The sequence below is a fragment of the Amphiprion ocellaris genome, chromosome 21, assembly GCF_022539595.1.
Source record: "Amphiprion ocellaris isolate individual 3 ecotype Okinawa chromosome 21, ASM2253959v1, whole genome shotgun sequence".
Taxonomy (NCBI): Eukaryota; Metazoa; Chordata; class Actinopteri; family Pomacentridae; genus Amphiprion; species Amphiprion ocellaris.
In genome coordinates this window covers 4,295,392-4,322,663 of record NC_072786.1, presented here as the reverse complement: position 1 = coordinate 4,322,663, position 27,272 = coordinate 4,295,392, and the positions used below count along the sequence as shown (strand labels likewise).

Sequence of the window (27,272 nt, the reverse complement as noted above, 5' to 3'; positions counted from 1 at the left end):
CCTACTTGGTGAAGGAAGACACGTAGGTCTTTAGTGATGTCAACATTTCTTGCTGATGCCATTTTAAATATTGTCAACAAATATTTATTATGATCAGTTCTTGGTGACATGACACAATCTTAATTAAAGGAATCAGCCTTGCATGAATTAATTCTAATTTATTGTACCTAAAGAAGCCATAATGATGCTGTTGTTCAGGGAGAGATGACAAAAAGCACACACTGATTGCAAAGTAAGACCTGATGAAATTACAGTACAGTGTCCTAAAACTAAATTTTATTTCCGTGTTTTATAGAGCATAAATGTGAGGTCACTGAGTCCAATCAAGCCGAGATGTTAATAGACTGTTAAATTAATGATTAATGAACCAAAGCCAGTCAGGCCGCTGTATAGTGAATGAAGAATTCATTACATCGTGGCCCAAAGACCCAGCCAAGTTACAATCCTCCATATGTAGGTCCTGGGCATTTTATAGGTCATTCTGAGAAAAAAAGTTAAGCTATGTTTAATAAATTTGGATGACCAAGACTACTGTACTGTTATATGTAATGTTATTCAGTGATTAGCTGATAAATGTCACAGTTTGGTAATTAAATGTTTTGTACTTCAACAGACAATATGCAAAGGTGGTGCACATTATTTGTTCTCTCTGAGGGATCAGCTGCACGCAATGCCTGTTTTAAGATGCTAATGGCAGTTGTTAATCATTAATTAACTGAATATCAGTTATAATCTGCGTTCATACGCTTTAATTTTTTATTTAGTCTGTTTGAAGGGCAGTGAAAATGGATGCCCTTGTGCTGTGTTTTCCCAGAAGTGGGCATTATTGCTCGTTAGTTCAGGACAATTGATCGAATTTTGTTTGCAGTTCTGATTCTGTTTTCCAACGGTTAAAACAAGATAATGGAGATAAAATGGTCATTGTGCCACGTTCTCTTTCACAACAATGCTCTAGTTCTGTTTTTTTCTTGTTATAAATCAAGTGCACCCCTTTCCTGCGTTCACCAACCATTGGATTGTTCACTCACTAATAAGGAACATGAGCTGGAGTTAGACTGTCAGAAGGCAGGTTAGTTTTACAGCATTGATGATGTGTTGTTGCAGGAGTAATGCTGGTCAGTGCTTTATGTATGCTCTTGAATAAGGACTGGGAAGAACATGGTGCAAAACCACCTCTAAGAGAACCCCTCTGAGAACCTCTGAGTCTGAATCCTGCCTGGACGGGATGATACAGCGCTATTTCAGAACTTCGGTTGTTCTCAGATAGTCAGCTTTGGCTGTCGTGAAGGTACTGGAGTGCGGCCGGATGATTTTCACCCCTCTCCTTTCTTGCATCGCATGTTTGTAGAGAACCTAGTCCTAAATCACTTGCAGCTGATCTTATTTATGTCATTGTCTTTTTCACATTTCTTTTTAAATTTGTTTTTCAGTTGAATGTAAATAATTTGAAGTTCAAGGAAACATGTTATTTAAAACATTTTTTATTTTAAGTTAAAAAGATTGCCATTATTGATCAAAATAATCGGGATTATGATTTTTTTTTTGCAATAATTGAGCAGACCTAATGCTCATCTGTCCACACTGAGGTGATGATGGTAGGAGGGATCTGGGTGTTGGAGATTTCAGGCTGGAGAGGAACAGGAAGGGGCTGTTTATTTTTCTCATTTCCTCTTTGAGGCTCCACTAGTGAGCCTGCTCCTTCCACTCCCTCTGCTTTTATCACTGACACCAACATAGACACATCTACACACATGTATTCATACAGCTAGCGCCACTGCTTTGCACAGTGATTCTGCTAAAACAAAGAGAACGAGTACGCTTTATCATCTATTTAAACAAATATATGTTACATGTGGCATGAGTAATTAAATTGATATTTTAAAAAAAAATCTTCATTAAATTTTTTTTACCAGTTTGCTGTCTAAAGATGATGTACGTCGACACTGTATCCATACATAATCATTTTGCTATTTCAGACTCCTGAAGAGCTAAAAGTCCAGTTTTGTCTTTTTTTGTAGGACTGCATGAAAAATAAAAAATAAGTCAAACTCACCATGTTGTTCATGTACAAGCTTGTTATATTTTTTAGCATGCAAATAGGTTGTTTTCTTTAGATTATGCTATATTAAGCTTGTTTTGGTCCATGAATTGCAGGATCTGTCTTCTTTGCATGACAGTGTAGCTGCCATTTTGCATGCGTTGTGCTCCTTTGATGATGATCCATATTTGTGTTGGCATTGCCCATAAATTAGTAAAATGCTTACAGGGCAAGGCGCTGGCATCCACACTGGCATCCACGCTACCCATTTAACCTCTTGGGTTTGGAGCTTGTTGGCGTGAGGGGTGACATAGTGCCAGTATGTTGGGGGAAGAGCTGTGGGGGAGTGTCGTGGCTCATGCTCAATGCCTCTTTAGTCGACTGTCAGTGACTGCTGACTGAGCTATCCGCTGTCCTCTGTATAGAAGCCTGCACATAAGGGTTCTATTATATGGAAATATCAACAGAGGTTGTATCTCTCCATGACTATCTGACCTCTCTGCCTCTCCCCTCGGTGCCCCCTCTTGCCTTTGGACCCCTCACATGGAAACAAACTTGGCTCTCAAGTGGGGCTATTGTTTTGGCTGCCGAGCAAAAGCCCAAGTGAAACATACAGTACGAATCTTGCCGGCATTTTTCCCCCTCTTCCACAATCCTGGTCTTCTTTTTCCATGGGAATCCCAGGGCCATATATGGTCGTCCTCAGTAGCAGCAGCAGCAGCAGTTAGAGCACTGAAGGCAAAGGCTGTGTGTATATGTGTGTGTGTGTGTGTGTTTGTAGTCTGGTTACAGCTCCCAACAGAGCTCATCTAGTGGAGGGACCCAGCTGGTCGCCCTGCAGCGCTTCAGCCCTCCCCCTCGTACCCTCTGGCCTCCTGAACCCTGCCAATAGCACAGGAGCTGCGAGCTCTTTGTCTCAGGCATAAATACGCGCACACACACACAAACACACACACACATGCTTACAGATGTACACTACAATCCCAAATGACTCATCGTGCTCTAGTCTTTGTCACAAATACAGTTGTACCGATCCCCTGTTTGCGTCTCTGGTGTCATGCATTTTTAATTTCATTTTTAATGTTCATCCCGATTCTGCGCCTGAGCTGACCTGTCTAACCCACATGCAAATGCAGGCACATAAGGCACTCATACTTACATGCAGGCAGTAAGAAGGAATTCCTTTTGTGGAAGTGGCTGTGCGCCTCTGAGCCAATGACGTAGCCTGCGAGGAGTGGCCAGGGCGCTGATGCCTGAAGCCCCAAGGCTAGGAGTATTACTTATCTGGGAATTTCTCCACTGGTATGCTAGTCCAGGGCCTTGCTGCTTACTGGCTAGGTGGCTGCAGAGAGAAGTCGTACTACTGGAGGGGGAGGGAGAGGAATAAAGTAAGAGAGGCCAGTTGTGAGCTCCAGGAGAAGCTACTTTGTTGTCCATACTGTTGCTTTATATGGGAGAAAGCTGCTCTTTCCCTGCGAGCCAAAACAAAAGACTCCTGCTCATTAAGCTTCATTGTGAATGCCCTGAACACAAATTCTGAAAGCCTCTAAGCCTTCTTCCTTCTTGATTTTGTGCATGCAATGTTTGAGAAACATTACACCACAATACATAGATAATGTACACAGATAACAACAGAGCTTCAACCATCTATTCCACCACTGACTTTCCTTCCTCCCAGATCACACTAAGAATAAAGAAGCCCTTACTGAAAGCACTGGATGATTGCGAAGGATGGCAAAAATGAGCAAATGGAGTTGTGTGCTTATGAGTCTGTTCAATGTTTTCTTGTAGTGAATTGTAGTGCCATGTTTTTAAAGGGTGTTTGAGTGTCTTGTGGTTGTTTAGGTACTTTGATCCCAACTCCAAATCCTGATCACAATGGTAGTGAGAGTGACTCAAGCCTTCTGTGGTTTGGTGGTTACACAGTTCTCCCATCGCTGTAATTATCTTTTGGTTTGTTGCTGTTGTAGTTTTACATTTATTGAATATGGTATAATATATAGACATTCATGTGGAGTGTTTTTATTAGTCGTTTTATTCAGTAGAAGTCGTCCCAGTGAAAGGTGTTGACTGTGAGGCCTGTTGTCATGAGCAATCTGGACATTGTTCCTGAAAAGAAATGTCACTGTTACGTTGTGAAGTCAAAATCTGAATTATGTGCAAGACTAGACACCACTATGGAAAAGAGAGGTATTTTCGTATGTGTGTCTTACTGAGGTGAGCTGATTTCATGGATTAAAAAGTATACATCCTATCATAACGTATCGTCAGTGCTGAAAATGATGCTCAGTACAACACGTAAACATTTCAGATGTTAATCTGATATAAAGATCTGGTTGTTAAAGGCTTGCTTTGTGTCCTTGTGCCATTTTTATGTACAATGCAGCTATAACAAGCAACTAAACCGAGATTTGCCATTATTTACAATAATGCCAAGTGGATTTTATTATGTGTGCTAAGATTTTATAGCGCCAGACACTTGTTTTTCAAATGAAATTGCCCATATGTCAGACAAAGATAAAGAACATTTTGTATAAAGATATAGCAAAATAATATAAAGAGTAGCATAACTGATACAGTGGTAAAAACTAACAAAGGCATCAGAAGTAATACTAAGGAAATGTGTCCACTGTTATGACAAACATCAACCTATTCTTGATATTTTCAAAATATTTTTAAAACACTGCATTAGCTCTCCACATTCATACCAGCCAATGCTGTTTGTAGCAGTAGAATTGCATAGAGTTTTTCTTTAACATGTCTTAACATTTTCAATGACCAACTGCATCAAATTGGGTTCTCCTGTTTTAGACCTACCAAATGATGGCTCTCAGTACATCTCTGAATGGCAGGCACAGCGCTGTCAGTCATGGGTGTTGCCATGGATGTGCAACATTAACCCAGTCATTGACTATAGACTGTATAGCCCATACCACTTGGAGCATTAAAAGCACAGAGACTACAACAGCAGCTTTCTGCAGGGTGCTTGAGTCGGCCATCTGAGGGTGCTACTAAAGGAAGTCAAGGAGGGGAGGGGTCTTCAAGTATCTCCTTGATGTGGAGTGCTGCTAAATTAAGCTTGGAGCCCTCTGCATGATGTCCCACTAGATAATAAACCTACTCTTTTTATACACACACAGTAGCTATACACTTTTACTATAGTGGGAGGAAGACAGCGCCTTGTAAAGTGTTTTGTTTGGGGTGTCAGACGTATCTATCTGAGCAGAAGAAGCCCTCAGTTAGTACAACAGACGTTTGTGTAAATGTTGCAGGTAGTCTGCTGTGGTTTTACCATTCAAGCTTCCATCTGTCTGAATCATTTACAGTTAATACCTTTGACATTTTGTGAACATTGAAGAGGTGTTGTTTGACAAGACCAGTAAAATCCCAACATAATAACCAATAAATAACGACAACTCCAAATTTTTCCATTGTTTTAGTGCAAAAAAGCACATTCTGAAAATATTCACATTTAAAGAACTATCTTTCTACAAAACATTATGAACAACCTGAAATTTCTTAAGAAAAATAAATTAAATTTCAACAACCTTATTCCTCAGTTCATCATTTATACATTACAAGTTACAGATCAGAGTATCGACAAAGGCACAAAGCATTTAGTAACAGGTGTCTGGAGGCGAACAATATAGTATTTTACTTTTAAAAAAGACTAAAAAACAACAGAAAAAAGACAAAATATTACAAAAATGGCACACAAACAACAAAAACAAGAAACAAAATGACAAAAAGAGACAAACGGCATGAAACAAAACAAAAAAGTGACAAAAATTAGACAAAAAAGTAACAAAGCAACAAAAAGATGACAAAACTGTGGAACAAAACGACAAAAACGATACACAAAACAATGAATAAAGCAAAACAGTGACAAAAATGAGACAAAAAAACCGCAAGCAAGCGAGACAAAAACGTCACACAAAACGCCAAAAATGTGACACAAATGATAAAAATCAGACAAAAGCAACAACAAACAACAAAAACAAGACAAAATATTATAAAAATGACACAAAATGACAAACGAACAATGAACAGTCTAGTATTTTACTTTATGATCAAAACAACTCATCATGGTCTAGAAATGATTTTAAATTTATAGTTTTACAAATTGCAGTTAATGTTATCTCTGTAATTTTTACACGGGCCAGATGGGACCCTCTGGTGGCCCGGTTTTGGCCCGCGAGCCACGTGTTTCACACTCCTGCATTAGACTGGAACTTTGTTGCCCAGCCCAGTCAGGTTAGAGATTCACAGGTTATTTGCTGCAATCACCTGAAGTCTAATGCCATGATAGCCCCTGCATATGCAGGAATAAGGGAACAAAAGGATTTAACTGTTATGAATTAAAAATGCTTTAGTCATAGTTTTCTGTGATTGATTAAATATCTCCACACTGTGACTCGTATTCATTTATGTTCCGTCTACTGTGTTGTTAATGACATTATAAATTAGAGACCATAATTAGTAACATCGCCTCCCACATAATCGCAGCGCAAGCCATCTCGTTTTTGGCCATAAAAGGTCATGAGAATCGCTCCAATAGCAGTTTAAAGTTGCGAGAGATTAAAAAAAAGAAAGATGGCACCTCAAGATGCTCCTTTCAGCATTAGTTTTTGATGTTTTCTCACAGTGGTTTGCTTAAAGCACTGCCTTCAGGGCTATCTGAGCGCCCCCCCATGTGCTTTAAAATGAAGTCTTTTCTCTATTTATTTATGTTTCTTACAAAAGCCCGACAAGGACTGAACCCGTGTTCTCTTTTTGGCTTTGTTGTCGTGGCAACAGGCCGGCCTCCTTTCTTAGGTGCATGTCATGGGTGCATTTTTGGGCCCACTCCGAGAACGGCTTAGCCCATCTTGTTTGCGGTGCTAGAAGAGAGCGGTGCTTGAATTCCTCCATATTATTTCAGGATTAGACTGCTGCATATGATGCTCGCTATATTGTTGTCGCTGTCCTGATCTTCTCCATATTTATCCCTGCTGGCTTGGGATTGTTGTTTTAAAGTTAATCTCATGACTCTGCTTTTAATCAGCCCAGCGCAGTGCAATCAATTGATGAGAGGGTGAAGTGTGAGATATGTATATAGTCGTGCTTAAATTGCCTTTTTGGCAGCTGTACTTTATATAACCTTGTGTTAATATAAGCAAGTCAACATTAACAGCACTGCCAAGTTATTTGCAGGTATCCAGGATTCACAACGACTATTTATCTAGCAAAGTTAGGCTATGCCAGTAAAATGTTTTCCAATTGCAAAGCCAGTTTTGTGTCATGTTTGCTTGCGGTGCTCAATATTAACTCTGGCTGAATATAGGGGCAGGTTTCCTCCTCTTTCACTGAGTGCAACTTGAGGCCAGTTCTTTCTTGACAAATAAGAGCTTATTTTAAAGTGCTCCTAATAGCATGCATTTCCTCATAAATGCAGAAGACACATTTTGTGATTCAAAGCATGTGTTTTGGGGAGCTGGAGAAGAAGCATGGTAGAAGCAGCTGTAAAATTACATGCTAAGTGGTGTCACTACCTACAGGATATAAGAGGCCTTTCCAAGGCGTTAAAATATGCTGTACACTACAGCACTCTACCTTTCACCTAGGATTCGACTAAGGTTTTATGTTTTAAATGTGAATTAAATCTTTTAGCATTTATTCGAGACAACAGATTGACTCCAGATTTTTTTCAAATTCATCAATGCTGTCAGAAATTGTTAAAAAAGCAAGATAAATGTAGCTGAAAAAAGTTGAATATTGGGGCATACAATCAACCAAACCAATAACTGTTTAACAGCTAATTTTTACAACACAAACATTAGACTTTTTGTGGTATCACGTTTCTACTTTACAACACTTTTGCTATGCAACATGATTGACCTTCTGTAAAATGAATGTCAGTCTTGAGGGTTTCCTCCTCATCAGACCATACTGGTGGAAGTTAGTCAGATGCCAGCATTTTTCCTGTGTCTCTACCAACATTGTCTACAATTTCACTTTTCATCATATTGAACCTTTGACTCCCACTCACGACCTGTCTGATTTAGTTGAATTAATTTCTATTTAGAGATTAATGATTTTTCATTGTATTGTCTTCATCTGCTAACCACATCCCCACAAAGCCTAATGGATTAACGCGGCCGTTTTCAGAAGCCGCACACACAATGTACATTAAACTCTTATCGACCCGTCAAATGGAGCATCCTGTGTCGATTGATTAGTTTAGAGCCTGATTTAATTTTTGCTGTTACATCAACTTCCCAGAAGCATCAGTTTCCATTTTATCAGAAAGAGCAGCGAGGACTCATCCTGATGTCTTGTCTGACAAACTGACAGCAAACATCCAGGTGATATGTAATATCCTGTGGCTGCTTGTTGTCCAGTCAGTTCGAGCTTTCTTGAATCTATGATGTGTGTGTGTCTTTGTTACTCTAAGGATGAAAACAAATGAATAAAATCCAACTTAAGTTGATCTTAAAAGCCAATATATATTATTGTGGTCCTTTAGTCTGATCTCTGTGGTATCTGTATGACTTTGTAATCTATTTTTGTATACATTTACGAATGAGTTCTGATAGGAGTCACATTTTAACCTTACTCTCGGTACATTTCATATCTTAGTCATTCTTCTTTCACTGCCATCCATCTTATTACCTTTATGCTTGACAAGGCCTCCTCTCTTCTCCTCTGAGGCACACTGGCCAAACAGGTTTAAATGGCCTACGTGTCTGTTTGAGAGTGAGTCACTACATGTCTGAATGTTTCAGTGTGAGCACAGTACAGGTTCTATATGTCACACGGGGGCCGATTGTGATGTGTGAAACAGGATTAAGCCCACAGTGTTTCCTAATATAACTCCCAATTGATATTCAGGTTCCCTCATTCTGCTCTGACAGACTCATTCACTCTGCCTGCTGTAGTTATGAAACATTGTCTTTGTATATTTATGGAGGGTACATGCAATATGGAGCTTCACAAGTCTGTGCTGCCACCTTATGTTACAGCTCTTCTCTCTATATTCTTGTTGGTTTAGGAGTGTGCTATCCCCAGCTGGAAGCATGGCAGGCTTTTAGATACTGTGATGCTGTAGAAATGATGATTAAGGATGCCATGGTGCTTCTTTCTCCCATCCCTCAGGCTGCTAGACTAAGCATACTCTCGATGCGGGCAGTAACTCTGGCACCTGTCAACCACAGACAATTACAGCCATTAAGGGATTACTTTTGTTGGGCTCCAATAGCCGCTAGGAGGAGTCGGCGAAGGGAGGCCGGTGACGCACTGAAGAGGGAGGTCACCGGCATCGCTGTGCTCACCTTAAGGGGCTTGTTTCCATTCTTAGACAAGGAGACGACTTTGAAGAGATAATAAGCGTGGGGAGTGACTGAGGGAGAGGATTTAGATCAGGGTATGGAGGACAGTTTTTCAAGGCAAAAAGCTGGAACAATAATTTTTTTCTATTTTAAAGCAGGCACAAATTTAAAAAAGACATGGTGTGCATCCCTAAGTCAACAATGTCAAAAAAAAATGATGAAGCTATGCTTTGCCTAGCACCCCCTTGCATCTTCTGTAAAAGATTATACTCAAAACTCAATACCACAGCTGACTTCCAGTATGCATATATGATTTTGCAGATGCATGAGAGGAAGTAAGGCTATTTGTGTTTTTCTGATCCCAAAAAACCCCTGAAAGATGCACTACTAGTTTGCAGAAAGACAGTAACCTACATTGCCAATTTTTATTCTAGTGAGAATCTAGGCTTTTTTGTTGTCGTTAAAAAAAAAAAAACTAACTGTAACAGTTTTGTCTGCTTTGAATTTGTCATCATCTGTCGTCTTTTTGTATGTGGAATAAGAAAACAGATGCGAAAAATCAAGAGGCCGTGCTCAAGGGTGAAATCACTGATTCATTAGGCTGAACAACTGCCAGTCAGACAGCTCACTTTCACTTACTGTCTTGGTTTCCAATTGAACACGCTCGGCAAAGCTGTCCCTAAGGGCCACTTGTCTTTATTTTGATTCCCACAAGGCAGCAGACTGCACTATAATGAATCTCTAGAGGAAAGTGCACAGCAAAAATGGCCACACATGAATACAGCCAAAGACTGGGATTGGTTGTGGCAAAATATGAATCTGCACTTGTCATAGGGTAACAACCCAGCGCTCATCATTATGTAATGTGATTTCTAACTATTTGATGGCTATTATAGATATGATTATATAGAACCGTTGTCTCATACATTTGAATAAATATAGGGAATGGGGAATATTTTAAAGCCATGAACCACTTCCACCTTCATAGAGAGCCACAATATTTGTATGTAATGATGGCATCAAAATAACAAGCCCATTAGGGTGATGTTCAACTAGTGATGAGAGCTGCAGATTTTCTCTTCTACCCTGTAGCAAAATTTAGAGTCTGTCAAGTGCTCCAGCACATAAATGCGCCCAAAAACCCATCATACACAAACACGCATGCACTGTCAGATAAGCTCAGTGAGGCCTTTTGCGGGCTCTCTCCAGCTCTGGCGCTGTAAACGGCCCAAATTTGGACAAGGATTCCAGCCAGATAGTCGTGTGCCCTGAACGTGAGGCCGGCGTGTGTTCATGTGTATCTGTTTTCCCTGTCAACGCTTTGGTTGTCATAGCAACCCCAGGAGAGAGCGAGACAGTCCAGGCGCGGTGCTCAGTTATGGGTCTGAGGGCTTTGGAGCAAAGTTTGTTTTTCATATTGCTAAGTGGCAGTTATTTTGGATTTGAAGTGTTTGTCACGATTATTTACTACAATGACTGTCAGTGGACGCATGATTGCAGAGATACTGGTTTTTAGCTGTTGAGCATTTTGTTCAGGATAATTGCAAATACACTAAAAAATGAGGTTTTGCTTTAGGATTTTATTTATGATTACTGATTTGCAGGTACCCTTGTTATGTTTGATGTGATTCAACTTCTTCATCATGATCTTTGTGTGGCATGAATAAAAAGTGCACAGCAGTATCTCTCCTGCTGCTTTTCCTTGCTGAAAAAGGTGGCTTCAGGATTTACTTTCAGAGGCTTATCATCAGAGGACATTTCACAGTGGTGAAAGTTCTTGTCAGAACGTGGCTGAAACAGACTTCTTTATTTACAACAAATTACTTTTGATGGCGTTGTCTTGTTCAATAAACTGGAGGCAATAGAGAAGAGACGGGAAAGGAGCAAGAGATTGGTGATGACATGCAACAAATGTCCAGGGCTGGACTTTAACAGCGGGAATGCTCCAGTTACATGGACATTGTCTGAAACATCTTGGCCAGACATGAATTGCTTTGTAGTGGCCACAGTGCAAACATTTAAGGGTTTTAAAACAAAAAGAAAAAAAAAGATAATACAGATTGCCTGAAAACATGTGAAGAACACTAAGTAGAATTTTGCTTACAGTTTCCAAAAACGTAAATTTCTTGCAAACACTTGACTGACAAGTAGATACAGATTAAATGTAAAGTCCCACCTTGGTGCAAATTCAGCTTTAATGTAGGTAAACCCACAACATCTCCCACCTCATGAGTCAGAAGATCTTAAATTAGATTCCTCCCACTTGCAGTTGCTCTTTATTTCTGTGGGTATCGCTTTTGTTTTCACTGTATCAACAGTCATATCTGGTTTGATTTACTGGGGGCAGGTTAAAAAATGGTTGAACAGCATTATTGCCCGTGTGAAGAAAATTACATTGGTCTATAGCAAGCACCCTCTACTGCACTAATCCCATATCAAGACCAAGCAGGGTCTTTGTCCGACTGAAGGATATGTTGTTCGTTGTCAGACATGCTTCATATTTTAGCGAAATGTCATTTAGTGTGCTTCGCAGTATTGTTGCTTACTTTTGAATGATGCCAGTGAAAGTTTGGTCGGGAAATCAGTCCAGTTTTTTCACAAATATAATAAAGTGAGCCTTATTCCATAGATTGGTGAACACTGGGTTCTTTTAATGTGGAATTTTAGTTGTGTTTTTGTATTTAGTGTTATAATAGTTGAGTGATATTTCAACCGCTCAGTGGATGAGGAGAATGTACGGGTGTCAGTAGTTTGATTTATCACAGTTGAAAATATATCAGTTTATGCGCAAAACAGATTTTTTTTTTTTTTTTTTAAACTAAAAACAGCCTTTGAAGGTGTTTATGTCACTTCTGCATAAATTAACAGCATATCTGCACAGCACCTCAAAGCCTCCATCAGCAGTACTACGCTATGTGGTATTTCAAGCACCCCTGCTATGTGCCGGCATTTTGGGAACGCTCCGGCTGCCAAAATTATCCAACAATTCCTGACGCACATGACAACCTAGCAGACACACAATGTAAAACTATCTCTATGCTACATGTTTGTAACTATAGCACAGACCGTCCCACTGACGTAAGCTTGTGTATGTATACAAATGGACTAATGCATGAAAACAAGGCTCTTACTCTCCTTCTCCTTTCTCTCTCAGGCATGCATAGATGACAATGTTGACATGGTGACTTTCCTGGTGGAACACGGAGCCGGCATCAACCAGCCAGACAATGAGGGCTGGATCCCCCTCCACGCTGCAGCTTCCTGTGGATACCTTGACATAGCAGAGTAAGTACTGAGAAGCAGTCGTATCTGTTTCATCAGGTCTGGTTTCTGCCAACTCATCCTCACATCCTGTTTTGTGTCGACAGTTGCTTATTTGAAGACTGTTTTTTTTTTTTTTTTAACTGCTGCACTACTCACTGAAGCTTTCATTTGGACTGTCATGCACAAAGTGACATGGGGACTGACATGGCTGGGCTCCAGCTAAGGCCTGAACCACCCTGTTCCCTCTGGGCCCCTCATTAGTGACCTTTGTCTCTATATTGCTGCTAGGATTATTGCTGCTTAGTAAGGCCTAATGCAGTCCTCTGATCAGGTTTTACCACAGTACAGTGAGGTTTTGGTCAAAAGTTCCATATGTGAACACTACTATCACCTTCCGTTATGATGATTTTTCCATTTTTGGGGTGAATGCTTTAATGTGATATAGAGTTTTCCCCATCTGTACAAGAGTCCAAGGCTAGAGGGTTTTGTGTGCTGTAAATATTACAACTGCCTTGTGGAAAAATTATGATTGTGCCATATAAATAAAATTGATTTAACTTGACTACGTCAGCCTCAACAACTGCCAATTGGGGCATGTTTACTTGAGAAGATGCCCACTGGTGTGCCAGAATCCAAATTTCATGGGCCAACATTGTCAGCGCCACACGGTTGTCGTCACATTTAGACAAGAGCGGCAACCCATCTGATGGATCAGACAAACATTGTTATAGTGATGTAATCAAATGTGGAGAGATCAGGGTCGCCCGCACTATCTGGAATCGAGCTCTAGAGTTGCACTCTAGTATTTTCTTGCCCCTAGTGTTTTTCAGGTAAGAAGACAGCTCATAGGGCATAGAGCACAACACAGATGTTATCAGAGGATATTTAAACAGGCTAAAGGGGGCTGAAGGAGCTCAGTTGTACTCATTGTTCAGCTTATTGGGAGTGTGCTGTGACCTGCTTTACTTCTGTGTTAGCCTTTTTTTTTTTTTAGCAATAATGCATGGATAATTTCATATTAACATGTTTAATGTTAACTTTTCAGATCAGACAAGTGTGTGTCAGAAGGCCTCATGAACACAGCATCAGTACAGGGCTAGCATTACAGAAAACAACAGATTTTTTTGTTGCGAGATTTTGAATGAAAAGGTCAAGTGGCTGTCCTGATATGTGTGACTAATGGGAGACATGATGTCACAGAGAGAAAATCTGCAACCTGATGTGGGCGGTGAAGCTCTCAGAAGGCCCATTTTAATCCCAGCATCCTCATTCACAGTAACAGGAACTTGCAAAGCAGGCCTGTATCTGTGAGCCCCTGGTGGCACCACAGCCATGTAATTATAGGGCTGGTTAAGGAGCCCACAGTGGGGACTCCAGACCACAAAGCCATCAAACCCAGTAAAGTCAACCTAAAATAGGCAGAATAGAAAGTCCAATCAAAAAGATATAAAACTTTGAAATGTAACTATAGCCAGTCAGTTGCCATTTGGGGGGAAGTCATAAGCGCTGAATGCGTTTCAAGTGGTGTGTCGGTCTAATGAGAAGGGCCCGAGTCTCGCCACAGCTTTAATTGGAAACAGCTGAAGTCAACATGGTGAATGATTAAAATGTCTTGAATCACTGCTGGGGGGGGTTGGTTAAAGGGTTAAATCACTATGTAGCCACAAATGCAGTGTTCAGCTTTATTTCGGTTGTCCAATATTATCTACAGAGTTTTTTTTTATGGTTGAACTCTGCGTTTTTCATGCTTTCAGATGATGAGCCTTTGGGGTTATGCAGACAAAAGCTGTTCATTCATTCAAAGAAATCATTCATGAAAAGCAAGAGCTGCACTAACAAAATGTTTTGATCAAATTCTTCATGTGACAAATTCTGAGAAATTGTCTTCAACAGGAAAAAATGAAAATGACTTTATTATATTAAAGTGGCCATAAATACCATGACTATGCTCAAAATGCTTGTTTTCTATTCTACTGCACAATGAATTGTAAATTAATCACAATTAAATTAAATAAACAAAATTGCAGTATTGATGTTTACAAAGCATGTTCTGTTCATAGAAAGCATCTCATGGAGTTACTTCATTTCAACTTGGGTTCACTGAGTTCAGGGGAAGATTTTAAGTCTTATTTTGATGAAAAGACGTGTTCATTAGCAGGGTGATACCTTCACATCAGTGAGTAATCATGATAAGTAATCATGATAAATGATCCTGATCTCTCAGTATTGTACAAAATAGTCATGATTATCATTTTGCCGATATATGTGCAGCCCTGTTTTATTTACAAAATACCTACAACTGTTATGCTTCTCATCATAATGTAAATACTGACATTGAGCCTTCCTACATAAAATGTTTCTGAACTTAGTGAAAAAATGGATGTCTTTGTTTTATTTTTCACATATGTATACCACATTGTGCATCTAATATGCCTTAAATTATTAACACATGACACATCAGCTTCTTACCTTCCTGTGCCATGATTGTTTACCTTCATCATGCAGATATCCTTCAGGTTTAGTCTTTGCACATTTTGAAAAATGTTCTTCAAGAGATTGGAAGTTCTTTTATCTCATTTGGAAGCTTGTTAACATGAAAGAGTTCCCATATTACCATCTTATGGGGAGGCGATGCCAGCACAGGACAGCAATGATTTTAAATTAGAATAAATAATAATGAACTGTAGTCATTGTAACCAATAGATTCTGTATAATTGATAAATGAATATAATTTGATCTAGAGGTAAACAGTAGATTCAGCCTATGATGCAGTGTCAGCCAATGTTGGCATTAAATCAAAAGCAATGTTACGCATTTAATGAATTTTCAGAAATATCCTGCTGCCACAGGTGTAATTGTTTTATGTGTTTTGCATTTTATTTTTTGCAGGTATCTCATTAGCCAGGGTGCTAGTGTAGGAGTTGTCAACAGTGAGGGTGAGACACCTCTGGACATCGCTGAAGAGGAGGCAATGGAGGAGCTCCTGCAAAATGAGATCAACCGGCAAGGTACAGTATTACAAACACCTTGAATTCTGCCGTTTGTTCCACACTGGACTACCTCTCTGTTTACTACACTTTCCTTACTGCTGTTGGATTAAAAATGCTCTGCAGTATGTCAGTGTCAAATTAATGCAATGACTGATAATATAGCCAATATGTGGGGCAGCAAATCATGTAATGTGAAAGAAGGTAGTGGAGGCAAGTGAATACTGTTTCTTTTGGTTGATACCAGTATTTAGACGCTTCAGTTTAGAGTGTGTACGCGGTTAAGATGCTTTGAGCAATGTTGTGTAATCTAAACTTTGTATGATGTCTCGAGACAATCCTTATGTCATGATCCCTGAGGGCACGCTGAAGGTAACATACCTGGTAGGGGCCCCGTTTGTATTTCATGCTTGTATGAATATGTTTTCAAATAGTATCTGAATTCTCATTGGGTATCAGTCACCTGCTGTTTTTCACTTGCTTGCTTCATGAAAACTTACATAACATAGAAAACTGATCCAGCTATGTTGTGAGCTCTCATGTGATGAATCCAAACTGAAACGTTCGGTCTTTCTGTTTTTGTCCTGGGCATTCTTGATGAAAGGCCCTCCCCTATGGTGAGAGGCCATGCACAGACGTGTTAACTGGCCCCAGGCCAGAGGGGTGATCCTCAGCTCATATTCACTAATAAAGTTTAGCTGGCTTGCCCTTCTCTGTGGCACGTTTTTCACTTCCTTGAGCAAACCTAGCATCTTAACCTTTTACATAATGGTATTTGCATGCTGCAAGAAGTGTGACATTTGAACATGGTTATTAATAATTTGCAGTAAGTTTGAGATGCAAATCTTGCACAATGTGTCAGTCATATATGTCTTGATATGAATGTACCAGCCTCATTGGAAATTTATATGAACTTTTGCACACAAGGTCAGAAGATTGAGTGTCTCTATTAGGACTATAGTCGAGTGGATCGAGTGATCAGTTGGTTGGTTGATGGGCTCTCATCCAATGGACAGTCCATGGTGTTAAAGAGGGAAAAGCTCCTAATTTTGCAGCAGGAGGAACAAACTATCTGTGAGCACCTCCTTATTTTCACAATTTTAAAGTCACCCAACCAAATAGAGACTGTTAATTCTAGCTTATTTAACATCTGCTCAATGTTTACTCAGATTCAGCTGCAAACTAACTGACACCAAGACAAAGAAGTTGTTGGTGTAGCTGCATTTTTATTAAAGCAGCTGGACAAAGAGTCAAGTGTAAACTTTGCAAACAGCAGTTTTCACACCTCAGAACAGTGGACTAACTTGTCTGCGTTACATTTCTCGATAGTTCTATTGCTATGATTAGGAATTGTATAAATATGCGCTGGTGTGCACTATTCTGCTCAGTCTGTTGTCATTATTTCAATTTAAAATAAATCTTTTTTTATGTTTATTTTTAATTCATTCCAATAAGTTTAGCAGGTTGAATGCACTCAGCTTGCTGTGGCTGATTTTTAATTAATCTAGTGGGAACGTGCAGATTGTTTTCCCTTGTAGCCACATCCATTATATGAAAAGTAGGTACAATTTCAGCCGTCCTCATACCATATAATGATTTCAGCTGCTTTAGCTCACACTGATTTTAAGTGCATGTGTAGTGTTAAGCTGTCTTGTACTTTCAGCAATCTTGAGGAAAAAAGGTCGACTCTAAGCTGTCAATCCCTTGACTCTCATTTCAAGGTCCAAGTGTTTGAAAGCATGTGGCATCCAGTGATAATCACACTGGAAGTGCTGCTTGTATGTTACGCTCCTTGGTCATATTATGTAACGATGGTGAGATCTGCACCCACCCAAACCTCGAGCACCTCATACAGTGGCTGCTGTCGGCTTTGATTTCCCGTTACCTGATGGATGCGCTGCTGGAGTCATCCTCACTCAGCCTCCTCATGTCCATCACTAACTAATGCACAAAAAAAAATGTGAATCTTCATTTACTATAATCATAGACTTTACTTTTTCATCATGTGGATATTGAGTACTCAAGTTTGATCCTTATCTTTATATTTTTGTATTTATTCACACTTACATGCAACTTTTCATGATAAAACTCGACTGCAGAGTGAATTTGTAGTGATCCTGGCTGGAGGGCAGCTGCAGACAATCCATAGCTCAGTTCTTTATGCTGGAGGTAGCAGGCAGCATTATGCAACTAGCTGTTGTGTAACACGTCTGTATGTTTCTAATGTGATTTTCTCCTCTCAAAGAGATACCAGTCATGGGGTTAAACTTGTTAACGTGTGGCCATAGTTTCCCCTCTGCAGGGCCAACCTCGAGGTCCTCTTCTTGACCCTGATTGGGTCAAGTGACCAGGGAGCCGTGCTGCTTCGCCTGCCTTCTCCATCAGCTGCTGTGTGAAAGCTGCTGCTGCCTGTCTCTTGTAATGGAGTTACGGCGGACGCCCTCGTAAATGCTTCCAACTCACTCTCTGTCCTTGTTAGCTTGGGTGCTACAGAGAGGACAGTGATTTAGATCAAACCATTCACGTACATCTGAGGTTCAGAGTGTTTGCTGCAGGGTACATTTCTGTGAATATTTTATTTCTATGTCTTTGCCAAGCATTCTGTAGTGATAGTGTTAGCAAGGCGAAGTGGGAGACAAGTCCTTTTTTGGTGGAGTTGGATTTTATCTTTATCTTAATGCTCAGGTAGAAGATGTGCTGTTCTCTTGTAAAACTCGTCTTTGAACTGCTGCCAATTCTTCCACTCGGCTCTCGTTCTGTAGTCCTACTTAGAGGCCATTAGGCTCCCTGCTTTTTATAGACGCAGTGTAGGCTGCTTCCCAAGAGATCAGAGGATGTTGCCCTACCTGGCCGGCACCCATTTCACCATAACCTACTGTATCTCTAATTCACACTCCTTGGCTTATGAAGTCCAGATTAATTTAGCTTGAGTTATGGCATTTTTGTAGATGTCTTAACTTGAATAAATACATATTAGCTCTTTGTTACAATTCTCCTTTACAAATGTATTTGGCTGGCTACTGTGACACCAAATCCCAGATCACATTTTGATTCCTTTGTCACTTCTCATTTGACTGTAATAAAAATTGGATGTTTGTAACCATGTACAGATGGAATTACTACTGCTTTTCTGACCAGACAGCCATAGTGAGACAGAGCCTTAGTCCTTGTCGCAAAGCTGCTCTGGCTGAAATGAAACTTGAAATCCACTCAAAGTCAGACACTATGTCACCGTCTTCCCATTTGCTTTCACTTTCCTAGACTTTAGCTCACTAATCCTCTTAATGGGCAACATGTCCAGTCTTAAACAAGTGTTCCTGCTGCCTCGATGTAAGCTTGTGTTTGGTGTGGATTGCTTTTCACTATTATATTTTGGAATACTCACAGACACAATATCAGATATCAGAAGGAGTGGAAATCAAATCACTAACTTTGTTTGCAAATCAAGTGTTCTCCTTGCGGTCTTCTCCTGCTGTGTGGAGATAAACCTCAGAATAAAGGTAGACTTTCTAAACAGATGTTCTTTCATTGGGTTAAAAAGCCAGGGTCTTAAAGCTTTCTGGAGTTGCCAGGAAATGAGTGATGATGTGTCCTTGGGAGTCTAACAGAAACCTATAAGATCAGCTGAAGTTTTGGCTCCTGCCCCAGAGCACTTCTCGGATCATTGTTTATATAGTTCAACACAGTTGACGCTCAGCTGAACAGTCAACGATTTGTGCAGCAGTGTGTTTCAGACCGTGTTGTGTTCCAGCCAGGTGTCAACAAGACAATACATGCCTGTTTTTACTGCTGCCCTGCATGCAGCGTATAGCTTAGACATATTGACCTACTTAACCAGCTGAGGTGTGTGTTTTTGTGTGCAGCCACTGTTTCATTGTTGAATTGACAGAATATTGGCACAAAACTGTTCCCTAAAGCAGAACCACTGCCTGACAGCACCCTAGCATTTAGAGATGGTGTAAGAGGAATATTGTTTTTTTTCTTTATAGAAGTTTAAAAAAAAGTATAGCATTAAAGTGTGTCTTAACTACTGGGGTGTATGAGTTTGAGCATGCGTACAGGGTTTCAGTACAACAGCATTATCATAGCAGGATGTAAATATGCAATAATTTATCTCATTGCTTTGTATTCAGATGTTTTCTGTTCTCTCGACGAACACTCACATACCTTACCCAGGGATGTAAAACAAATAGAACTTATAAATGTCTTGATGTAGCTATGCCTTGTTCTCTCTGTGGGTTCACTGTTACAGTTGGCAGCTTGTTCCTAAGTAGCAGGTAATCTCTGGATGTCAGTTTTTACAGTATCACTGTCCTCCATCTCAACAGGAGTGGATATCGAGGCGGCCCGGAAAGAGGAGGAGCGAATCATGCTGAGGGATGCCCGGCAGTGGCTCAACAGCGGCCAGATCCAAGATGTCCGACATGCAAAATCTGGAGGAACGGCGCTCCATGTAGCTGCTGCTAAAGGATACGTGGAGGTTTTAAAGTAAGCCCTGGTGTATAATAGTTTATGACCAACCTATTTATGGCTTGTTGTTACATAAATTCTCTATTGTATGCTACATTATATGAATACTGTTTGTAGTAAAGGCAGTGGTGATGCCTAGTGCTGTTTTTCTTTGCTAATACCAGACATATCTCCATCTCTGCATCTCGTCGTCTTCCGTTGTTTCGACACTGTCTCTGTGGGTTGTTAATACAGTTACACTGCTCGAGGATAGGAACTGCAACCGCCTGTCCATCTGGTCTGGGAAGCCAGCCAGGACACACTGCTGCCATAGATAGCTCTAAGATCTCAGATGTTTAGCGCGACTACCATACATAAGACAGGGATCTAAATGTTTTCCCCGTAATGGCAGATTTATTGGCTGAAATAGGTTTAAAGGCTTTGAAATTTGCCAACTTCGTCCAGCTTTGCGATGGGATGACTAAGATTTTCAGATTATGTCTGTGTATTTTTACGGGGTGGACTCCACATCTCATAAATCTGACCTGGGGTTGCAATGCTGACGCACTTATAAAAACCTTGGCCCCGGCAGCACCTTGACAGATTAGTTTACAGAATCAAATCCGAGAAGCACATTTCAAATGAAAACTATTTTTGTTTCCTCTCCCTCTCACAACCTCCCCCCCTCCATGCCTTAATGTGCAGGCTTTTAATCCAAGCAGGGTATGATGTAAATATTAAGGACTATGACGGCTGGACTCCTCTACATGCAGCAGCACACTGGGGCAAAGAGGAGGCATGTAGGATACTGGTGGAGAATCTATGTGACATGGACCTCATTAATAAAATGGTGAGTAACCACAGCAGTGAGGTATCCTGTCATTAGGTACTGTCCAGTCTTTAACTTTTATTCCTTTTCTTCAGGGCCAGACCCCTTTTGATGTAGCAGACGAAGATGTTCTGGGATACTTAGAAGAACTACAAAAGAAACAAAATCTGGTGAGTCGGTGTGACTGCTGATTGAATTAGGTATTGTACTTAAAGTAAAGCTTATTTTCATTATCTGATTTCATCGCTTGACCAGGATTCTAAGTGTCTTTTCTTTATTCCAGCTGATGAGCGAGAAGAAAGATGTTAAGAAATCTCCTTTGATTGAAACAACAACCACAGGGGACAACAACCAATCACTGAAACCACTCAAGAGGTAAATAGTTGATCGTGAAACATAATTGGTGGTTGATAGAGTTACTTATAGGGTTTTATTAACCCCCTATATAGCAAAGTTATAACTAACTAGGTGTCTTTTTGTTTTAGTTAGATTTTTCTTCTTCTGTTATGTTATACATAGACCATTGTGCCTCCACTCCAGCAATGTTTCTGTCATGTCTTATTTGGTACATTTTGAAGGGTCACATTGAGAAAAGTTAATATGAGAGACCAAATGTAAAGTTTTTACACTTGTTTCAGAGTCAACATACATTATAAGAGCTGGAATACGCTTTTCCAAATAAGTTTGGGTGTAGAAAACATTGAACTCGTGTTACTGATCAGTTGTTTCCATTTCTTTCTTGTCTTTTTTTTTTTTTTTTTTTTTTAGTCTCCCAACTAGGGGTGGAATGGGCACCTCACGATTCGATAACGATCACGATTCAAAGACTACGATTCGATTATAAATTGATTATTTATGCATTTTTAATTTATGTATATTGTAGAACGTCGGGATAGCCGTGTCAGTGAAATAGCGTCGGGATAGGATGGTGTATCTGGGCTCCAATGTATGCAGCAGTACATACATTACATGTAATGTGGCTCTTGTCCAGTTTGCTTCCACCATCGACATTGTAGAAGCCAAAGTTTCCACACGTCTGCTTTTAAATTAGAAGGAGCTGTTGGGATCTCACGGCGAGGTGGGTGGCGGTTAGCCAGGTTTGTTTTAATCTGTGCGCGTGTCGGCATTTCCGCTCCAGGTGCGCATCCCAAAGTGTCCCGGAGATGACGTGTACCGCGCTTCTTAGTTCCGCATTATTTAGAACCTTCTGTGTTAGTTTAATGAACAGATTTAAATAATGGAAATTTGGACGTTTGTAAATTGATTCAGATTCGTCCACATCCGAATTGCGATGCATCAAAGAATCGGAAATTTCCCCCACCCCTACTCCAGACCACATGAAACATGGCCAATGCCAGCTAAAATAAAAGAATAATTACTGTTTGCTCGATAGAAATTTCTAAAGACTTCATTTTCCTCTCATAGATGGCGGAAGTTTTTTTTTTCTTTCTGCTTTTCTTAAAATGTTCTCTTAAAGTGACAGTTTTATGGAAACAGGGCTACCGATGCTGCAGTTCTTTATTAATGTAGTCTATATTTTTGTGTTGCAGCAAAGAAACACTGCTTCTGGAGCCAGAGAAGAGCGCTCCTCGCATTGAGACCTTAGAACCAGAGAAGGTGGACGAAGAAGAGGAGGGGAAGAAGGACGAATCAAGCTGCTCCAGTGAAGAAGAGGAGGAAGAAGATTCAGAGTCGGAGACAGAAGCAGGTACTGTGTGTGTCCTATTTTAGACTTCACTGTGTGGGATCGCCAAATCATTTCTAAAGCCAAAGCATTTTCTGTTGGACACTTAAACCCACTTATAGTTTTATTCAGTGAGCTCTTTGGAATTCCATACGTTTCTGTCCGACTAAACCACATAATGTGTAATTCTACGATTTCTGTATGCTCTTCAATAAACGGTTTTATAAGCTACTGTGAAATGCTTAATATAATTTGTCACTGTAATCTTGTAAGCTTTATTGATAACACGCAGCTTTTTATTTTAACCCCTCCAGACAAGACCAAGCCGTCGGCAGCGGTGAGCAACAGCACAACGTCAGGCCCAACCAGCATCGCCGTGTCATCTCCAACTGGCCCCACTAACCAGGTGACGTCTCCCACTTCACCAGTTAAAAAGGTATGGCCTGGTGAACGGCTCCTGTTGACCTGCCCCTCAGGCATAAGCCGCATTAAAAACAGACCAATTCACTCGGTAGTTTGTTTTTAAAAGACCTTTGAGGAAGTGAAATGCTACAGGGCAGCCATGATGTAATCAAACTTCTTTAAGTAGTAGCTGCCACTTCTCTTTTACATGAAGCTTTTTCTTGCACTGTTTGTGTCACATTATGTGCGCAAATCAATAAAATTTACAACCTCTTTACTAGCTTTTCCCCCTTGAACACAAACCTAAATACACAGGGAGTTGCATAAATTAGTCTCAAGTACATATTCCAGGCCACCAGGCCAGCCGTGTTTGTGATTTGCTCTTCATGGTGCAGCTAACGGACATCATTAGAGTTACTACTTACAACTAACAGTCGAAAACAACGATGGCAACGGGCTGCACAATGAGGATGATTGGTGGATGATGTTAACAGTTTACTATGAGGCTGTCTGGTTACTAGTAGGCCAGAGTGTCTAGTGCAGTAGACTGAGTTTGTGGTTTGAGAGAAAACCAGGGCTTGTATGGCAGCATTGTCCCACTTTTGATTCTGCTGCCCTCTGCTGGCAAATTATGGCCAAGCATTTACCCAAAGAGAATCTGATGAATATCTCCAAGGACGTATCTTAGTCAATATTACATATTACCTAATGTGACCTTGTATGTGACGGAAACAGATTTAAAATGTTTTAATTGCCGACATGCTGGCAGTAAACAGATACATTTTAATATCAAAAGCCCTGACTCATTTCATTATGTAAGTCACCACCTGCATATTTCACTTCTTAGTCTCCTCTGAATGCATCTTTATTTGTAGGTTAAATTCTACCCTGCAGTCGACTGTCTGCACCCAGTGGCCACCTATCCAAGGCTTTCTAAATGTCGTTTCTTTTTTTTCTGCTTCTTTTCTTGCAATAAACTTCTTGTTCCAATCCTTATTTGAAGCCTAGTGATCACACACCACAATGTCTTCTGTCTAATAAGTGAGCAAATCATTAACAATGTCCAGATCCAAACGTTTGGATCTGTCACTTGTTCTAACTGAAAACATGCAACCTGCAGCCCCCTGAGTTCGACAGTGAGCGTTATGTGGTGTGACTAGGCTTTTAAATACCTGTCTTTGCCCATAAAGTGTGTTTCTTTTGCTGCTGCTGCTTCTGTCTTATTCTGGCTTTTTCTCTGTCTCAACCTCTCCGTTATCCTCCCTGTCCTCCCTCCCTCCCTTCTCTGCATCCTTCTCATCCTGGGCTCTTGTCTTGGTTGGCTTTAGTTTGATTGTATTACTCCTCTCATGCCTGTGCCGGAGCCAGGCTGTCCTGCATTGTGGCGTCAAGGTTTGCGCAAAACTGGCATTTCTCTAGGGCCCAAAAAACCTATGGTGAGGCATTGGTGTGCACCAGAGTTGTTCTCTCATCCTACATGCACCTGTGCACTGAGAAAGTACTAAACACTCCCCTAACCACCCTGGCCTGATTGAGGTGATGTAGGGTTTTTCCACTGGTGTTGGTTGGCCCCTCACTGTCAACCACGACCAGCCTGTACCAGCCTCTTCTAAAAAACAACAAAAACAAGGTAAAATATTACAAAAACAAGACACAAAAGAAGAATGAGCAATGTAATATTCTACATTATGATCAAAACAACTTGTCATGGTCTGGAAATAATTTTAAGTTTATAGTTTTACTAATTTACAATCTGCAGTTAATGTTTTCGCTGGAATTTTTACACTTTGAGGGCCAGATTGGCCTGCAGGCCGCATGTTTGACACCCCTGTTTTAGAAGTTTCTACCTGAATCTCTGTGGTGTGAAGCTTAGATTCACCCCTGCGCTATTTTTTTTATATTCAGATATTAACTAGATATTAATTAGATATTCTCAGATGTGTGTTAATTTACTGCTGATGTAAACCAAACACTTCTTGCTGTTGGTGCTTCACAATAAAAGCTTTCCACCAGCGGAATGTTTTTATTGTGAAGAATCATTTGTAGTGTCGTGGTGAAGAACCACCCACAGTGGAAAAACCCACATCGTGATTGAACCTCTCTATGGCTGACTTTCACTCACCGACCTTACGTGGTGTCGTTCTCATTGTAATCCACAAGCGCACTGTCTTAATCCTCCTTTCACTTTGTATCTGTGTGGCTTCTGTGTTTTTGTTTAGTTGCTTGTCATCTTCTGGTCATTGTTGCAAATGCATATGTGGCCACAGATTTTGTGAAAACTATAAAATGGACCCTCAAACTGTCACAGTTTGACTGACACGGTGTTTACTGTGTTATTTTAGGAATTTCTTTTGTAGTTCAGTAGTGGAGTCAGATACAAGTGTATATTTTTTTACTCTGAATTTAGTCTGATGGTGCATCTCTCAGCTGGCATGTCGTCCCTTTAAAAATTGCCTCCTCGGGTTTTATCCTCAAAACTAAAAACTTCAGCCCCTGTGGATTAATCCAAACCGTTTTGACCTGATTTGACGTTTGTGTTACTTACCAAAACGACTAAAAATCTCATTTAATATCTCCGTGCTTAAAAATGGTTGATTCATCGTTAACTAAGCTGCTTCAATTTCCGCCTATTCAGGTCACCCAGCCTGCAGGAAAGGTCTCCGCTAAAGTGGAGGAGGAGAGGAAGGACGAGTCTCCATCGTCGTGGCGTCTCGGTTTGAGGAAGACGGGCAGCTATGGAGCGCTAGCGGAGATTACAGCCACCAAGGAGGCTCAGAGGGAGAAGGACACCACTGGGGTGATGCGCTCCGCATCCAGTCCTCGTCTCTCCTCATCCCTGGACAACAAAGACAAGGAGAAGGTCAGTGACATAGTAATTTTCCTTTTTTTTTTCTATTTCAGTTATGTTTTATGCCTATCAGACATGACAATGCCACCAGGATGTCCCAAGACAGTCATATGCCCAGATAGTCTGAGATATTTAATCCTTTCTTCCTGTCTTTTTTCCAGATATTGGAGAAAGGCCTAGCAGTATACATATAACACAAGTATAAATGGATAGTGCATTTGAGTCTGTAATGAGCTCCTTTTATGGATTTCATTGATTAGCTTGCTGCAATATATACAGTCATGGAAAAAATTATTAGACCACCCTTGTTCTGTTGTTCATTTTGTACATTTTAATGCTTGGTACAACTAAAGGTACATTTGTTTGGACAAATATAATGATAACAACAAAAATAGTGCATAAGAGTTTAATTTAAGAGCTGATATCTACACATTTTCCATGGTTTTCTTGATTAAAAACCAAAATCACTTAAGTTCTTCCATCAATAGCTATGGCATTGTACTGCCAAAAACAGTGCTTTTAGGCATTCCATGTTTCCTTTTCTGTCTGTTTTAGTCACTTGATACACAAAGGAGTTAGTACTTGATTGGATAACCATTGTTTTTGGTGATAAGGGTGGTCTAATAATGTTTTCCATGACTGTATTTGTTTGACAGGTAAGAAGTCATTGCTACCATGAACTGCAGTGCTTTTATAAGCGATCCATTAAAACTAAAGGGCCGTTACACGTTTTCAACAGCAGTTATAGTTAAAAACTGCAGTGCTTGACAGCTCTTCACAAATGGTCACTAACATGGGACCTGTTTGTTTCGCTGCCTACAGGAAAAAGACAAAGGAACCCGACTTGCCTATGTGGCCCCGACCATCCCCAGGAGATTGGCCAGCACATCAGACATCGACGAGAAGGAAAACAGGTGAACCCCCTGGAGCCGAGCGGCTCCGTGCAAACATGTATTGGCACGAGTGGCTCCTGTTGCCCACTGCTGTGTTGCAGGCAAAAAGCCCAAATGCACTGCATGGTGTGTGTGGCCCTGAGCAGCTGCCTTTGATAGTTGTAATGTTGTGCAGCAATGGTGTGGTAGATTTTGACAATTTAATAGAATTCATAAAATTGAAGGGGGAGCACATACAGTACCTTTAGTATACATGTCAGTATCTGTTATTGGAAGCATAGGGTACTATTCTAGCTTGTGGTTCTCCAGGGACTCTACTGCTCTGATACGTAGTGGCTCCTACACCCGGCGACGCTGGGATGATGACCTGAAGAACAGCGAAGGAAGCGCCTCCACCAACCGAACCCCCAGCTACCAGCGCAGGTTAGCCTCCACGGCAGTACAAACCTCTACCAAACCTCCATCCCTCATCTCGTCATCAGATCTCTGCTCCACCTGATCTGATGTGTTGATCCGTTACCAGGTTGACTTGCATAGCTTTGGAGCTAAACTACTATGTAGTCATGATTGA

At 40.5% G+C, this 27,272-nt stretch overlaps 1 protein-coding gene across 10 annotated transcripts in view; it reads left to right on the top strand.

Moving 5' to 3' along the window:
* The window catches only part of ppp1r12a (protein phosphatase 1, regulatory subunit 12A), a 58,923-nt gene that overhangs the window by 7,915 nt on the left and 23,736 nt on the right, over positions 1–27,272 (top strand). For 5 of the 10 annotated variants that reach the window (XM_055006458.1, XM_055006459.1, XM_055006461.1 and 2 more), the window contains exons 2-13: positions 12,500–12,630; positions 15,499–15,617; positions 19,925–20,084; positions 20,751–20,895; positions 20,970–21,044; positions 21,158–21,249; positions 22,425–22,582; positions 22,873–22,994; positions 24,289–24,396; positions 25,596–25,820; positions 26,631–26,722; positions 27,011–27,124. In XM_055006458.1, the coding sequence (XP_054862433.1) occupies positions 12,500–12,630; positions 15,499–15,617; positions 19,925–20,084; positions 20,751–20,895; positions 20,970–21,044; positions 21,158–21,249; positions 22,425–22,582; positions 22,873–22,994; positions 24,289–24,396; positions 25,596–25,820; positions 26,631–26,722; positions 27,011–27,124 (1,541 nt within the window). The remainder of the gene's footprint in view (positions 1–12,499; positions 12,631–15,498; positions 15,618–19,924; positions 20,085–20,750; positions 20,896–20,969; positions 21,045–21,157; positions 21,250–22,424; positions 22,583–22,872; positions 22,995–24,288; positions 24,397–25,595; positions 25,821–26,630; positions 26,723–27,010; positions 27,125–27,272) is intronic. The other 5 variants (XM_023270117.3, XM_023270112.3, XM_023270116.3 and 2 more) reach the window with 3 other exon arrangements.